This window comes from Xenopus tropicalis, chromosome 10, assembly GCF_000004195.4.
Source record: "Xenopus tropicalis strain Nigerian chromosome 10, UCB_Xtro_10.0, whole genome shotgun sequence".
NCBI classification, from domain to species: domain Eukaryota; kingdom Metazoa; phylum Chordata; class Amphibia; order Anura; family Pipidae; genus Xenopus; species Xenopus tropicalis.
In genome coordinates, this window is record NC_030686.2 from 14913061 (window position 1) to 14931241 (window position 18181).

An 18181-nucleotide genomic window follows, 5' to 3' on the forward strand; every position below is an offset into this window, starting at 1 on the left:
CAATTTTGGCAATTTTTAGGCAGTGAGAATAAATATGGGTATGTATGATAGAAAAATGGTTTCTGCCACTGGAGGTTTACCAGAGCCCAATTAGAGGAAACATTCCTCTTCAGTGATGAAGACCCAGTGCAGGCAGCCATGCTGAGGCACATACAATTAATAAGTGAGTACACCAGCTTGCTTATTATGTGCATTCATGTGACGCAAGATGTGGGGGGGGACGCTGAATGTCACACACATGCACAAAATGAACAATCTGAGGCACTCACACAATATGCGTAAGTGTGTGCCCCAACTTGGCTGACCCCACTGGTACCTCCCTCCCCCAGCTAATGGTATAGTACTCTCAAGGGGCGTATTTGTCTGAAGTTAGGGATACAATTTTTTTGTGGTAGGTGCCCTTTAATTGCTGTCTAACTGGCGGCCCACAGGCCACATCCGGCCCTTCTGTGGCCCCCCATCTGTCTGGCTGTTGTGACTGCTTACCTTTGTGTAACATTTAAATGGTATTAGTACTGAGGTTAACTGGCCCCATTATTCACACCTCAGATTTAAGCTCTTTTTCAGTCATGTACTAACTCAATTTTGAACATGACCCAAAGGCCCAGATCCAATCCCCCCAGGGTGCTTCCGCGATTCACTGTCTCCCTCCCTCGAAGTGCCACAGGTAAGTTTCTTTTAGGAACGCTCGGGGGAGGGGGTCGGAGGGTGTTGGGGGCCTCTGGGGGGGGGGTGAAGGCGGCAGGGATCATTGGGGGGTGCAGGGGCCCCTGAGGCAGAAGCCCCGGTGGGCCCTACACCACCCAGTGTGACCCTGGCCAAAGGTTAAGAATCATTGCTCTTATCTCAAATTATATGGCAATTATTTACCAAATATACCATCATAACCAGGATTAAGGGCTCTGGCACACGGGGAGATTAGTCGCCCGCGACAAAACTCCCTGTTCGCGGGCGACTAATCTCCCCGAGTTGCCTTCCCCTGCCATCCCACCGGCGAAAATGTAAGTCGCCGGTGGGATGGCACACGTGGCGGCGCGATTTTGCGCATATCGCCTTGCGAGGTTTTTTGGCGATGTGCGCAAAATCGCCAGAGCCCTAAGCAGTGGTTCCTTCCATCAAACTTGGGCACTAAGACAATCTGTGAAAAACAAAGTTTTAAAAGAATACTGACATGGGAAAACATGTTTTTTCAAAACGCATCAGTTAATAGAGCTTCTCCAGCAGAATCCTGTATTGAAATCCATTTTGCAAAAACACAGATTTTTTTTATATTTAATTGTAAAATTTCACATGGGGCTAGCCATATTCTTCATTTCCCAGCCATGTGACCTGTGCTCTGATAAACTTCAGTCACACTTTACTGCTGCGCTGCAAGTTGGAGTTGGTTCAAGAACAACATATTAAATGGTGAATTACTTGCTATGTAAACAGTGTAATTTATAAATAAAAGGTAGCCAGTACAGACAAATAGTTCCTCAGAAACAGGAGAGACACAAGCCTGAATTTAATTTATAAACAGTAAATCTTGAAACCCATTGAGTTACAGAGGTAGTGACTCTGTCAGACAAAGGGCGGGGCCTGAAGGGATGAGGGCGGAGTCAGCTTTGCTCCTTCTCTCACGGTGTTGTTTTTAGCTCACAGCTCTTTGCGTGCCCTCGTCTGTCAGGCGTGGTTACTGCGTGCGCGTCCCCGGACGGTGGGAGGAGACTGCATGAACGCGCGGCTCACCCCCACAGACGCAGTAAGATGGCCGCTGATAGATTCTCCAGATTTAACGAGGACCGGGATTTCCAGGTACCGGGGGCCCGGAGGGGAAGCAGCACTTGCGCCTACAGCGGAGATTAGTGTGAGGGGGGAATCCGGCGAGGGGCTCGCTTCCCTGTGCGACTTGTTTACAGTCGTATCGATTAGTGTCACCTTCCAAAACGATTTACTGCCTGTCACAGTCACTCTATTCCCGGCCCCGGCGTCATTCCGCTTCTCTCTTGTTACCTTGGTTGAACTCGTACCCGGGCACTTTGCCCCTCCCCTTATGCTTATTTTTCTGCTATTTAGGCCTAGTTCCACAGGCACCAATCACAGTCCTCCTTTAGGGCAGGGCAGAAATGGTATTTGCCTTGGGCCCTCCTAATCTCAGGGGTCCCTGCAACTGTGTGTGTAACAATTGTTGGATATTGTTATTATATACACAGTAGGGGAATGCAGCCTGCTGCCCTCCAGTTATGCTTGCACTGCAGCTCGGCCATACACACTCAGCTGCACATTCCTTTTGTTGGGCCACCACCATATTATAGATATGATTCTCCATTCCCACCAGTCTCACTGGAGTTTACAGTCAGTCTCCCCTGCAGATTTAGGGCTCTGGCACACGGGGAGATTAGTCGCCCGCTACAAAACTCCCTGTTCGCGGGCGACTAATCTCCCCGAGTTGCCTTCCCATGCCATCCCACCGGCGAAAATGTAAGTCGCGATTTCGCGCAAATTGCGCCGCCGAGTGTGCCATCCCTCCGGTGGGATGTCGCCGGTGGGATGCCAGGGGAAGGCAACTCGGGGAGATTAGTCACCCGTGACAAATCTCCCGTGTCTCGGGCGACTTATCTCCCCGGATTGCCATCCCACCGGCGATGTCGCCGGTGGGATGGCAGGGGAAGGCAACTCGGGGAGATTAGTCACCCGTGACAAATCTCCCGTGTCTCGGGCGACTAATCTCCCCGGATTGCCATCCCACCGGCGAAAATGTAAATCGCCGGTGGGATGGCATACGCGGCGGCGCGATTTCAGTGAGATCGCGCAAGTTTCCTCTCGAGGCAACTTGCGCGATCTCACTGAAATCACGCCGCCGCGTGTGCCATCCCATCGGCGACTTACACTTTCGCCGGTGGGATGGCAGGTGATGGCAACTCGGGGAGATTAGTCGCCTGAGACACGGGAGATTTGTCGCGGGCGACTAATCTCCCCGTGTGCCAGAGCCCTTAGAGTGAAGGCACACAGAGCTACTAGTAGCAGCTACTTGTTATGGCTGCTAAAAAAGACAATGCTGATCATTTACTGATAATTTTCTCTATATGTGTTTTAGCAGAGTGGAATTCTCACTATTGTCTATGGCAGGGGATTTTCTGGAGTAGCTGCTACTAGTAGCCTGGTGTGTTTTCACTATTAAAGAACACACTTCACTCAGGAAGAGAACTGGATAACATGTTGCCTTTTGAAGATAAGCATTTTAATAAAATGCACATTGCTAAAAATGTACTGTTGTTTACATGTTGTTTGTTGGCATTATAAGATATGTAGGTGACTGATGTATTTATATTTTTGCTGGATATATGAGGTTGCAATTCACGTGATTTTGCACACCTGACGAAGAGACAGAGCCCCTAGTGTGTGTAGTTTTGACAGTAAATAAAAGCAATAGGGTGACGCTGGCTTTTCTCACATAACTCTTAACGGACAGTGACCAGCAGGGACTTGGTTGTCTGTTTTGTATGTAATTTGGTCTAGTAGTTGGGGGGGGGGGGGGGGGGGGGGTTAGGAATGTCTTTGTGAGTACCCCCTCTTCCATATCTCTGGCTGTCTAAAATTAAGGGCTCTGGCACACGGGGGAGATTAGTCGCCCGCGATAAAACTCCCTGTTCGCGGGCGACTAATCTCCCTGAGTTGCCTACCCCTGCCATCCCACCGGCGAACATGTAAGTCGCCGGCGGGATGGCAGACGCGGCGCGATTTCGCGCAAATCGCCGAAAAAGACTCGCGAGTCTTACATGTTCGCCGGTGGGATGGCAGGGGTAGGCAACTCGGGGAGATTAGTCGCCCACAAACAGGGAGTTAATCGCGGGCGACTAATCTCCCCCGTGTGCCAGAGCCCTAAGAGAAACAGTTTCTGGAATTTGTACCTTTCGCCCTTAAAAATAAATATTTTTGGTGCTGGATATTTACCAGATTAGGCTTCTTGTGTGGTTGGCTGCATCTGTGTAACCCAAATATTTGGCCTTTTAGGATCTTTCTTGACAGGTGGGATTTATTCTATGTATTATATATGAAGGAACCAGATCCTGAGCCAGTAAGGCAGAGCTTTCAGATTAAATACACAGGCTGAAGATCTGCTTCCTGGAAAGGTTGAACTAGCATCCGATACCTGCTCGTGTATAGGCACCTTTACTCATGGAACGGGTAAATAGGATGGATGCACATAATGCAGTGTAGTGGCACTCTTGAGTTAAAGGACATATAAACCCCACACACACAAATTTAATCAGTGAACAGCCTCTTTGAAATCTTTCAATACCTGCCACTCTGGTTGTGCAGAGGTTAATAGTAAAGCTTCAACATCCCCTTAATCACTTAGGTTTCCTTCTCCCCCTGTAACCCACTCGCCCCCCCCCCTCGGGAATTTGCTTTGACTTCTGGCTTGTGGGCATGCTCAGTTGTTCTAAACTCAGATTACTTAACACACCCCCCCCAGTCTAGCAGCCAGTAAAGAGATGGCATTGCTGGTTCCCATAGAAACTCAGCTCTAGCTGCCTGTGTAAGTCTGTGTTCTTGATGAAATGTATGCTGAATAAGGGTCTGTGTGTGTGTGTGTATGCTGTTTGTGGATTTAAATGTATCTGATTATGTATCAGAGGAAAAATGGCCACCTGGTGAAAGCTGCTATTTGCTTTAGGAAAATGTGATGGTGCTGGCAAATGGCTGGGATATATCCAGTACAAATGATGCCATTTGGTGGGGGAGACATGCCCAATGTCTATATGTAGGCAAATGTAGTCTTTACATGTCCTTTAATGTAGGCATCTATAACCTTCCACCCAAAAGCTATGGTAGGTCAGACCATATTGGAGGATGTCAGGCTGGTTATCTCTGTTCTAGTTAGGTCCAACAGTTCATCACCATGATCTACTGGAGTTCATGAGTACACTGAGTATGGGGCTTGAGTGGACATGGAGGTCAACACCATTTTCTAAATGGTTTACAAAGCTGGGGCAGTGTTTGGGGAACCATGGACTTTCTTGCTTTTATTGTATATGACATAGGCCATAATTTACAATCATTCTAGCCATAGATGGGCAGAAGTGTATACCACTTATTTTAGCCTGTATTTGAACCTTTTTTTCTTGTTTGTGGTTGGGGGCCTAGAGCCCTACTGTAGTAGTAGGAGTGTTGGTGTTTTGATTGCTATTGAGGCTCCCTGAGAATACGACTGATTTTAAAACCTCATTATGGAATTAATTACTTTACGGCAATAGCTTATAATTTCTGCTTAGCTGGCTGAGTGTCATTACTTCAAGTCAGTAGGGTCAGTCAGTAGGGTATTTACTGGTTCCTTTTTAGCCAGTCAATGTGCTGTAAGGTGTAAGTAATAATATGTTAATGTGGCTTGGAGTGGTACAGTGGTGCTTGCTTTAGCATAACCATTTTCATAGGTCCCTACAGAACGTAATAGGTGTATAGGAGTGTTCCAATGCCCCAATCAAATATATTTCTGTTTTTTTATACTTTTTCCTTACGTTAAAAGAAGGCTTTAATGTAAGAATTAAAAGTCAATGGCATCCCTTTAAACCTTTTTGGTGGTAACCCTTGGTGCAGCAGTGAGAAATAGGTACCTCTGTCTAGCCGCCCCCCCTGCCACTCATTGACCTTATATCAGCAGTTCTCCACCTGTGGGTCGCGCCACCTTTGGGAGTCAAACGACCCTTTCACAGGGGTCGCCTAAGACCATCGGAAAACACATATCCGATGGTCTTAGGAATAATTTTTTGGTTGGGGGCCAGCACAACATGAGGAACTGTATTAAACAGTCACGGCATTAGGAAGGTTGGGAACTACTGCCCTATATGGTTGTGTTTATATGGTTGTGTCTTTGCTGGTGAGAGGATCATTTTTATAGAACCTTTCTCCTGTACAACTCATAGTGTATAACAGTTGTGCAAGTAACTTCTCATCAGCAGGTTTGGCACATTCCACTTTTCAAGGCATGTTTATAAAGGATGTCTAACTGCATTCCTTTTTATTTATTGCTATGTTCTGTTTGTCTTTTCTCTTCTCGCTCCCCTCCCCTTCCTTGTTTATTCCCATTTTTCTACTGTTCATCTCTTCTATTAACAGAGCTGTTCTGTGTGATGGCTCTGCTGCAGAATCCACCTGCTACATTGTAGCTGGCACTGTCTGCACTACTATCGGGTCCTGGGATCGTTCCAATGTACAGGCCAAATGAAAAGGATTTTTTATTTGTTCATCCCAAGTGCCTAATATCATGAAATACAATAGCTGCATTCATATCAGCTTCTTTGTTTTGTTTAATATTCTTATAGGAAGCTATGGTGGTTTCCTCTAGTTTCTAGTGATACTGATTGTAGCCAGTGAAAATCATATCTTATATATCGCTGCAGATAGTTATTTTAATGCTAAAGGATAAAGTGTCCCCATTCTTTAGAAAAACATTTGCATATCAGCTATATTTATGGTAACATTTGGTGCTGCGCAGAACATTCCTTGGAGCTCTACACAGTTTCATGCAGTGCTTTAATTGACTCGTGTGGATCTGTACCCAGTCCTGTAAAGGATATTCCAGAGCTTTAGCTCTTATATTTATTTATGATTTACTTGCATTCGGTAATGAATGCATGGGTACAGAGCAATAAGGACAATGGGACCAAATGCATGCTGCTCCTAGAAACATAGTTCATATTCCCCACCACAATACAGGGAGCAACTAAACTGAAGAAAAGTGATTGGACGGTGAACAACACCTTTAACCTATTTTTTCAGGGAACCCAAACTACGCAAGTCATTTTTTTTTTCTTCATTTCCCAGCTATGTGACTTGTGCTCTGATAAACTTCAGTCACACTTTACCGCTGTGCTGCAAGTTGAAGTGATATCACTTCACTCCCAGCAGCCAATCAGCAGAACAATGGGAAGGGAGCAAGATAGCAGCTCCCAGTAGGTATCGGAATAGCACTCAATAGTAAGAAATCCAAGTCTGGACTCCTCCAGTTACATGGGAGTAGGAGAAACAATAGGTTACCTGAAAGCAGTTCTAATGTGTAGCGCTGGCTCCTTCTGAAAGCTCAGACTTAAGGCCCCCATACATGGGCCGATAATAGCTGCCGATATCGGTCCCTTGGACCGACTCGGCAGCTTATCTGCTCGCGTAGGGGCAGAAACGAGCGGACTGGCTGACCGATATCTGGCCTGAAATTGGCCAGGTATCGATCGGCCAGGTTAAAAGATTCAGTCGGATCCCTGAACCGACTGATACATTGCCGCCTACATAATCCGGTCCTTTGGCCCCAGGGCCAAACGATCGGATTATTTTTTTTTTTTAACTTCAAGCTCCCTGATATCGCCCACCCTTAGGTGGGGATATCGGGGGAAGATCCGCTCGCTTGGCGATCTCGCCAAGCGAGCGGATCTTACCGTGTATGGGGACCTTTAGGCACAATGCAGTGAGATGGCACCTACACACCAATATTACAGCTAAAAAATTACATTTGTTGCTTTAAGAATACAATTTTAAATGGTAGAGTGAATTATTTGCTATGTAAACAGTATAATTTAGAAGTAAAATATACCATAGAAATCATGACAGTATCCCCTAAGGATCGAGTATCTGGTGTTTATTTTTGCCATGGTGGTAAATACTTGGATTTGGTTTGGCTGAGCAAGTAGGATTCTGCAGAATTTAAATGCTGCAAAAAGTTCTCGGATTCATCCAAATCCTGAACCACATTCTGTATATGGGTCATGCCAAGCTGATGTAGTTGGCTTATTTAGGGCAGTAGCACATGGGGAGGTTTGGAGTGTTTGTTGTTCCATAGCTGGAAGAAATAACTCTTAGGGCTGTGACAGACAGGGAGATTAGTTGCCACACGACAAACCTCCCTTGTCGCGGGCAACTAATCTCCTCGAAATGCCATCCCACCGGCTAGAATGTAGAAAAATAAGTTTCTTCTCAATGCGACTAGTCCCCCGTTTGTCACAGCCCTTAAAATCATCTCTATGCATGAAACTGAAATGGGTTCTTTCTTGTAACTTATAAAGGATACTTTTTATTCAAAGTAAGTGTGTGATTGTATATCATTTATATACCTGATTTATATAGTATCCTCTAATTCAATTTACAGTTAGGGCTCTGGCAACCTGTGCCTTTTCTTCTTTTTTAGCTTTGATTGGCTTCCCCCGGGGCTACACAGCGGGGTATTTATATAAACTATAGTAGGGTTTCTGTAGCAAACACCCCAGCTGTACCAGTGCAGGAATGGCTGCCCCCGGGGCTACACAGCGGGGTATTTATATAAACTATAGTAGGGTTTCTGTAGCAAACACCCCAGCTGTACCAGAGCAGGAACGGCTGCCCCCGGGGCTACACAGCGGGGTATTTATATAAACTATAGTAGGGTTTCTGTAGCAAACACCCCAGCTGTACCAGTGCAGGAACGGCTGCCCCCGGGGCTACACAGCGGGGTATTTATATAAACTATAGTAGGGTTTCTGTAGCAAACACCCCAGCTGTACCAGTGCAGGAATGGCTGCCCCCGGGGCTACACAGCGGGGTATTTATATAAACTATAGTAGGGTTTCTGTAGCAAACACCCCAGCTGTACCAGCGCAGGAATGGCTGCCCCCGGGGCTACACAGCGGGGTATTTATATAAACTATAGTAGGGTTTCTGTAGCAAACACCCCAGCTGTACCAGTGTAGTAATGGCTGCCCCCGGGGCTACACAGCGGGGTATTTATATAAAATATAGTAGGGTTTCTGTAGCAAACACCCCAGCTGTACCAGCGCAGGAATGGCTGCCCCCAGGGCTACACAGCGGGGTATTTATATAAACTATAGTAGGGTTTCTGTAGCAAACACCCCAGCTGTACCAGTGCAGGAATGGCTGCCCCCGGGGCTACACAGCGGGGTATTTATATAAACTATAGTAGGGTTTCTGTAGCAAACACCCCAGCTGTACCAGAGCAGGAACGGCTGCCCCCGGGGCTACACAGCGGGGTATTTATATAAACTATAGTAGGGTTTCTGTAGCAAACACCCCAGCTGTACCAGTGCAGGAATGGCTGCCCCCGGGGCTACACAGCGGGGTATTTATATAAACTATAGTAGGGTTTCTGTAGCAAACACCCCAGCTGTACCAGTGCAGGAATGGCTGCCCCCGGGGCTACACAGCGGGGTATTTATATAAACTATAGTAGGGTTTCTGTAGCAAACACCCCAGCTGTACCAGTGTAGGAATGGCTGCCCCCGGGGCTACACAGCGGGGTATTTATATAAAATATAGTAGGGTTTCTGTAGCAAACACCCCAGCTGTACCAGCGCAGGAATGGCTGCCCCCAGGGCTACACAGCGGGGTATTTATATAAACTATAGTAGGGTTTCTGTAGCAAACACCCCAGCTGTACCAGTGCAGGAATGGCTGCCCCCGGGGCTACACAGCGGGGTATTTATATAAACTATAGTAGAGTTACTGTAGCAAACACCCCAGCTGTACCAGGGCAGGAATGGCTGCCCCCGGGGCTACACAGCGGGGTATTTATATAAACTATAGTAGGGTTTCTGTAGCAAACACCCCAGCTGTACCAGTGCAGGAATGGCTGCCCCCGGGGCTACACAGCAGGGTATTTATATAAACTATAGTTTCTGTAGCAAACACATCCGTTTTACCAGGCCAACAGTAAATTATGTTTTAATTACTTTAACACACTAATTTTTTGTTGTTGCTGTTCCTTTAATTACTGCATTAATTGTCTATTAACTATTGGCAAAACCATAGTTTGAATGTAAAACTGGGATGGAACAAAGTTAAGTTAAAAAAAAAAAAATACTTGTCAATTACTTGTCAAAATAGTTTGTCAATTTATAAAATATTGATCCTTTATGCAAACTGTGTTGTCACGTAATACCGGGCCACCTGGCTTACGCTCGTTTCCTGGAAGAGTGGCTAGTTTCCCATATGTTTAATTTGGGAGCAGTTCCCTTGCTCGGTGGTGCCGTCGTCACTTCTATTTGGGGAACGTGCAGCGAGCTGTCAGCTGTTCTCAGCATCACTTTCCCAAGTAATTGCTCAGTGCCTTGGCTCTCCTGTGTTTAGCGGCTCCACAGGATGTTTGTGTTCAGCCTCAAATGGAGCAATTTTTTGCCTCTTGTTCCGATTGTATGCAGGCGGCCACAATGTACTGATCTCTATGTGCCGAATCTTAGATTAGGTTCAGAATGGAAGAAGTTGTGTGAGAACAGCTGCTCGCCTTACAGCTCCATCTGGCCCTGTTCCTTAAACTCGCTCTGTATGTGTCTAAATTCAGGATTTAAAGGTATTATAATGTCAAGCAATGCTCTTATTTTATTTTTGAGGATGCATCTGCTAGACAATTTTTCTTGCCAAAAATTACAGACCAAAGTGCTCTGAATTGCTCTTCATTGTCATCTATAACATTAACTTAAATTCACTTAAATTATTTTGTTGTAAAGTGTAATGAAAGTCAACTTTGGACTAATAAACTGGGGGTCATTTATCAACACTGGGCACATTTGCCCATAAGCAGTAACCTATGGCAACCAATCATATTGTTGCATTCATTGTTTTATCTGCAGCTAGCTGAGAAAAGCTGTGGGTTACTGCCATGGACAAATTTGCCCGGTGTTGATAAATGAGTCTTGCTATGTTGTGTTCTACTGGTTTTGATCACAAACTTCAGTGGGCTCCAGATAAGTAACTGAAGGGGTGTATTTATGATGTTGTGCAAAACAAATTTTCACGAAAAAAGGATTAAAAGGCTGTGTAAAAGAAATGCCCAATGTATCAAGGCGTGTTTTGTTTTATGCCGTCCCAATGACATCATTATTTCTGTCAGAAGTCTGTGTAAGAAAGAAATGCATTAAGAAATAAAAATCACACCTTTTCTCACATGATGGAGTCTTGCAATATGTGACAAATTTTGTTTCAATTTTTTACTCTGCATAATAATTCTGCCCCTAATTCTCAGTAACTGTAGGCTGCTCTATGAAGCCCCATAAAACTCCTTGCAAGGGCATAAATTTACCCCTAGTTGTCACTCTGTTGATTGAGTTCAAGGTGAAGGGAAAACATATTCAATGAATCAGGCTTGTCTGTTTTTACTGCTTTTTTTCTTTCTTTTTTTTTTTATCAGTTATTATTTCATGCAAACCATCCAATTGAAAGTACTTTTGCCACCTAGATGCACAGTCTAATGGAATGTATGACCATTTTAGAAGTTTACATTTACTTTGCACATAGTGCCTCCCTGTGTGTAAGCCTGAGGGTCTCAGGAACACATTATTATGCAAACCTTTTAGCTGTTCCAAGGGCATAGAAGAAGAAGACAGTATGTTTTTCAATGTATTAAAATTACATTTGCATAGCTATAGGCACTGTTCTCACCAAGGCTAGGAAATTCCCCATGTTATTGGCTGTTAATAATGGAACATTGTGTCTCTCAGTGACACACAGTGATCATTGTGCTGCATTGAGAAAGACATGGTTGGAATGCACAAATAACCCAGTTTAGAAAACCGACATCTGTTTCTATATTCCTCAGCACTGCTCTCCCATTCTGACTGGTGACCTAGGATGTGACAGTTAATGGGATGTGCATTTAACTGTAGTTTAGTGTAAACCATAGCAATTCATTGGAGGATTGTGTGCCCTTCTCTGTATATCAGACTCAAACAAAACTGAGAGAAAAAAGGACTCCCATTACAGGGAAAGAAAGAGGTGTTAATAAAGGTAAAACAAAACAGTGATCCTTTCGTGCTTCTTACTAGAAATTCATTGGAAAAACGTGGATTTTGTAAAAGAACCAAACACATTTTAAACCCAAGTTCTATATCTTTGTTCTTGTGGTTTGTTTTTTTTGCTGGTGGGGTAACATAATTTTTGCACAGTTATGAAGACGGCAACAACGATTCTTTCCCCATTGTGGTGCTGCCACATGTTGGCCCCAGAAGTAGTGCAGAGCCAAAACTAAGGGTGCAAGGCACCCTCATTCCACATGGTAGGTGCTCCATACAGTGTGTTCTGGAGGCTTGCACAAGTCCAATTTTTTAGACCTACACCCAACCTGCCACTGCCTTACCTACAAGCCAACGTGCTAACCACCATTTCACTGGAAGTTTTGTTGTCAATAACTCAAAGGGACATCATCAGCATTGGGAAAGGTGAAAAAAAAATTGGAGGAAAAGAAATGTTTAAAAAAATAAAACCTGGTTATGTTGGGTTCCACACCTATACCTGCATCTGCAAGGCTTACCCACTTTTCTGCAGGTAACGCTTTCCAGCAAATATCTTTACAAATGTACATTGTTCACAACACAGCACACCGAAGAACTGTCTCTGTCAGCCTAAAGCATAGCCATCCTGGCACCAGGGACTTGACAGAAGACAGCGTTTCCGGAAAGCATTATTTTTATCCTTGCATCACATTTGTAATTGGCCCCAAGTGTGTTACCATCTCCCAAAGCTGCAGACATTCTACTGCTCTAATGGAACGTTCTCTATTGAAAGGGCCACTAAACAGTTACTGAGAATTAGTGTACAGGTATAAAGATGCTACTTATGACTGCTCTGCCCTTATTTTATTAGAGAAAAGGAGAAAATGTAGGGGATGTTTGCTACCCAGGGCCAAAGCTATCATGAGATGAAAACTTCTGCACAAGATAGAAACTGCCCATCTGAGTATGGATTTAGGGGGCCTTCTGTATTTTGGAGGAGGAAGCATGTATTCACATAAGCTGTCTTACTCGAAGAATTCTATGCTTTCACTTAGTAAAGGTGGCCATACATCTTACAATTACGATCTTTCCTGCAATATCGGTCGTCTCGTCGATCCATCATACACACACCGAATATTTTACAAAACCTTTTATCTGTGCGTGTATACCAATCTGCCAGTCTGTTGTGTAAAGAGCCATACATCAGGCTGAAGCAATGAGATGCTGTGGCTTAACTTTACATAATGGCTGACGCATGAAATGTTTAAACCTGCTTAGTCGGGGTGGGGGTCTTTTCTTGGCAAGAAACACTACACAATTAGACTTTGAAAGGGGTTGTAAACCAAGTTATAACATTTTGCATAATCAAATTTAATACGTAATTCTTTGCAGTGTCAATATAAATCAATGTCAAAATAAATGAATTAGAAATGTAATTACTATTGAGATCAGTATCTGTCTGAAGTTAGCCCACCTCCACCCAAGCCATCTGTCATATAGATATAGAATATAAGACTTTTGTAGGAATACGAATTGGTTTCATACTTTGTTATTGATATAAAGCAGAGACAAGACAAGTGAACTCACAGTTATGATGAAATTAGGTTGCATGTCTTGGGTGCAGTGCCATCCGCAAATAGATACTACAGATCCCAGTGGGATCCCTGCTCTGCAGCAAGCTCATAAATCATTCCAGCTACTTCCAAACTCTCTTATCTGCTCAAATATGCTTGTAGAATTCTTCTGGCTCTGGAAAAAAAAATACCCTGTAATTTGCAGGTAAATGGGCAATATAAATCTGCATCTTCAAAAATAATATTAAAAGCAGAACTGGTATAGGACCTGTTATCCAGAATGCTCGGGACCAAGGGTATTCCAGATAAGGGGTCTTTCTGTAATTTGGATCTCCATACCTTAAGCCTACTAAAAAATCAAAACATTAATTAAGCCCAACAGGATTATTTTGCACCCAATAAGGATTAATTATATCTTCGTTGATCAAGTACAATGTACTGTTTTATTACTACAGAGAAAAAGAAAATTAAATTAATTTTCTAATTATTTGAATAAAATGGAGTCTGTGGGAGACAGGCTTTCCGTTATTCGGAGCTTTCTTGATACTGGGTTTCCGGATAAGGGATCCCATACCTGTAGTAAGTCTGCAAAATTCGATTCTATTTTTTTTTATTTTTTATTATAATAGTTTAGATGTCCCTGCAAACATTGGTACACCATTGAACGCAGATACACGCACATTATGATAAAGTGGAGACGTATACAGATTTACAGGATTAGTAATACAATCCCAGAAGAGTTGCAAAAATATCAGGCAATAAAAATCAAAGACTGGTACCCAAATACCATAAGGTTATTTCCCCAAAATGTCAGTCATGGGGACAATTCACTAGCACAGGTATGGGATCCGTTATCCTGAAAGGTCTGTACAGGAAGGCCATCTCTCGTAAGGTGGCCATACACATACCAATTATGATCTTTCCTGCAGCCATTGGTCGCAGGAAAGGTTGTTCGTTCCCTCCACCTGATTCTACCTCCACCTGACGATTCAGCCCTAAACACAGATTTTGTGCTCGCTACAGGTACCCCGGGCTGGTGCTGTTTTCTCCTAACAGGGGCACCAGCCCGGGGTACAAGGTAGGCGATTTAAGTCACTTGGGGGTGCCTAACATTTTGGCACCCCCAAGTGACTTTGCCTTTCCTTCTCCTTTAATGATATATGGGGGCACACACGGACTATTGATCATCCTGGGTGTGAACTCCTGATTTGCATGGCCAAGTTGTTCCTTAGTAAGTAAGGGGATGATCAAAAAGTTTCTACTGTGGCTAAATTATATTTGTTATTGTATATGCCAGCTGACATGTGGCATGGGTAAATTTAGTGCTTTTCCACCTGCTGAAAACCACAGGCCGTACTTTCCTTGTGGCATAGCCCTTGGGTCTCGGAACTATCTGTAACCAAAGATGTTCTCTCCTTAGATACTAGAGCATTAATATTTATCATATTGGCATAGAGAGGGCATTTGCACCTGATTAAGTCACATCTTGTTGGCCTTCATGCATCAGACTAATAATAATGCAGTAGTTCATTGCTGCAGTAGTGTGTGTGTATGTGTATATGTATATATATATATATATATATATATATATGTATATATATATAATTAGTATTACCATTTATTTATTATCATTTATTTATAAAGCGCCAAAATATTCCGCAGCGCTGTACAATAAGTTTCATACATTGGACATAGAGTAACATAAATTAATCAATAACCGATACAAGAGGTGAAGAGGGCCCTGCTCAAAAGAGCTTACAATCTACAAATATCATATACACTATTATCTGAAGAAAGTATTTATCTTAGTGTCTAAATTTGAGAAGATTGCAGTTTGGGTAATGGAGTGCTAATGTTGGATGGTTTTGTTGTGAAAGCCATGTTGACTTGTCATTAGTCCACTGGAGGCTTAGATTTCCTGACAAAAGCTTCCATCTTGTTTTCTTTTATTTACATGAACATCGTTGTTGTTGTTATTATTATTAACACATATAATACATATTCCGCAGTACTCTATAGTACAAGAGTGTGTACTTTGCAAGAGGGCCCTGCTCACTGTGAATATAGAAGAATCTCACTTTCATCACTGTAATAAGTAGAATTTTTATTCATCTTGCTCTTAATGTGCTTCCCTTTCAGGGTAACCATTTTGACCAGTATGAAGATGGACACCTGGAGATTGAACAAGCATCCCTGGACAAGCCCATTGAATCGGTAAGATTATGCATTTTGGGACAGTATTTTATATTTTTGTATAACTCTTTAATTTGGCCCCAAACTGGTTAGTGTTAGAAGCCATAGGAGCCCACCCCAGATAGTCAGTGATGGTTTTTGTATGGTGTGCAGACTGGTTAAGGGTAGTGTATCCTGGTATAATAAGTTTGGTGGAGGGGTTAGATATTTATTAGCTCTCATTGAGTCTTGGTGGTTCTGTGTAAGAGTTTGGAGATCCACCTTCCTTACTTGGTGAAATAAGTGAAATGCACATTGACCTTTAGCTGTGGCACACACCACATCTCTAACGGGAGGTTCATTGAAAGTTTTGGATATTCCTTCTCAATATAGTTTTATATAAAGGCTTTTCAACAGTCTGAGACTAAAAAGATGCTATGAAAATCAAATTTTATCACCCCAGGAATTGCATTGTAGTTGGTAAGTGTGGGTTTCAACCATGCCAACATTACGGGCCTCTTTGGGAGAAAGAAATCAGGAGCAGATAAGATAGGAATTCCCAGAACTCTGTTTGGACCACTAAAGAGCAATGTGCAACACTCAGGAAAGAGTAGGTCTGTGTTGTGTTTGTGTGTGTGTCCATGTGTAGATGGTATACAGAACTTTACACAACTTTGGCCCTATCTGGCCTTTCTCTTCCACAGCAGTTGATCCCAATATTAGCTAAGCTGCTCATGACCTGGTTTGTATTGCACGCTCTGCCTTTTTTTATTTTTTAATTTCCTTGTTTTATATCTTTTTTTTTTCTATATATATATATTTATACATACATTTTCCTCCTTTTTTTAAATTCTAACCCTTTGTCTAGTTAGAGGAGCCTGTAATACCATGTATTGCTGGCACCTCTGGCAGAGAAGGGGATTAATATTCTAGGACTGTCCTGTTTCCCCCACCCTATTACTTTTTGTTCTGGTCCAGTGAGCACTGAGTATATTTCTGTGTGGTATATATAGTATATTCCCCCTTGCTATGTGCTGGCATGTTGCTAGCTAATTTTTGCTCAAGGTAATGCTGCAGAGGAACAACACCACAGCCCGCAGCTGCTTTATAATAGCCATCTATCAGTGGCTGGGCCATGAATTATAGTTTTACTTTTAAAACTGGAGATTCATCACAGAAACAGGCTATAGATACAGATCCCAAGATCTCTTGGTTCTTGAGAGAAATGCAGATTCATAAAACTTTATTGCCCAAAGACAGGTGGTCAGTATTATAGTGTTATAATAGGAAACAATGTGCTGCAAAGCTGAACCTTCATTCACTGCTCTACTTCTCAACCATTATCCAAATAGACTTTGGCATTATGAATGGCCAATGTCAGAGGCAACATCTTGAAGGGAAATGGCTCTTTGTTTGGAATTTAGAGATTCTTGCAAAGCAATCTTGCCATGCTCTACCCTTACATTCACACAGACTTTGCATGCTATATTGTAGGCTTATTGATACTGCATGGACCTGGAGAAATATATATCTATACCCATGGCTTACTAAAGCAGGCATACCAATAGCACGCTAGGGTTCTATTGCATCTAGAAATTAGGCATGCACCGAATCCACTTTTTTGGGATCCGGCCGAACCCTGGATCCTTTGTGAAAGATTCGGCCGAGTACCAAATCTGAATCCTAATTTGTGTGTACAAATTAGGCCAGAGAGAGACTAAAGAGAACTGTGCACTTTGCATGCAGTGAAAAATGTTCAACTTCTGTGTTTGGTTCAGTCAGGCTTGTGGATTCGGCAGAGAATCCTGCTGAAAAAGGCTGGATCTTGACTGGATCCCGAACCAAATTCTGGATTTGGTGCATCCCTGCTAGTAATGCTAGGTTACGCCTTTCCCTTTGCTCATTTTAATGTGAGTTAGTCACATTGCCTCAGCAATCTGTATAAAAGGTCCCTGCAGTGGATAAATGCAGACTTCAGGGGTGGTAGCCGGCCTCTGCAGCAATACCTGTGGGGAAGAGCAGGGTGTTAGGCTATGGCCACCCCTCTCCATGAGTCTGCAGATCCCAGCCATAGGTTTGTTATGTAAGTTGTTAAATGGAACCAGTTTGAAGGGGGAGTTAATTAAAAGACTGTTCCACCCTAGGGAGCCACTTGTCCATCTGCCTGTTCTCTATTGCTGAATTAAAACAATAAAAGTCATGGGGCACTAACACTAAAATACAATTGTTCTTATCTGAAAGAGCACAATGTAACATGGATGTATATATGCAGAAGCATTCCTATCTATAGAAAAAAACCCTTGCACTAGTCAAATGAAAAAACACGATAAATATTTTTGTTTTCTCTGCTAAAACATCTTATCGAGATTCAGCTACTAGAGCCCCCTGACTACATGTTGGTGTTTGTTTGCCTTTATATTCTAAACATGTTTAGTCTCTGTTATCAGCAGGTTAGGTATTATAACACTGTTTCATGTGACAGGAAAGGCTGTAGGTAAGCAGGCTACCAATTTACTTGTGTAAAATAGGGAAGCCTAATATAATTTCATGGGCATGTTTGGAAGGGGGACTCTTTTGGTTGGCAGAAGGGGCACAATTAGTTCCTAGTCAGCTTATTTTACTTGTAGTTCATGATGTTGCTAATAGAAGCAATTTTTAGAAAAGGATTTCTGTCTCTACTGAGTGCATTGAATGTCCCCACATCAGGGA

At 43.2% G+C, this 18181-nt stretch overlaps 1 protein-coding gene across 3 annotated transcripts in view; it reads left to right on the forward strand.

The window, feature by feature from the left end:
* Positions 1-1657: 1657 nt before the first annotated feature.
* The window catches only part of gpatch8 (G-patch domain containing 8), a 44685-nt gene continuing 28161 nt past the window's right edge, over positions 1658-18181 (forward strand). Inside the window, exons 1-3 of one of the 3 annotated variants that reach the window (XM_004918643.2) lie at positions 1767-1794; positions 15440-15514; positions 16177-16214. Coding sequence is in view for 1 of the 3 variants with exons in the window: in XM_004918641.4 (XP_004918698.2) it covers positions 1747-1794; positions 15440-15514 (123 nt within the window). In the remaining 2 variants the exon portion in view is untranslated. Of the gene's footprint in view, positions 1795-15439; positions 15515-16176; positions 16215-18181 lie in introns of all 3 variants that reach the window. The other 2 variants (XM_004918641.4, XM_004918642.3) reach the window with 2 other exon arrangements.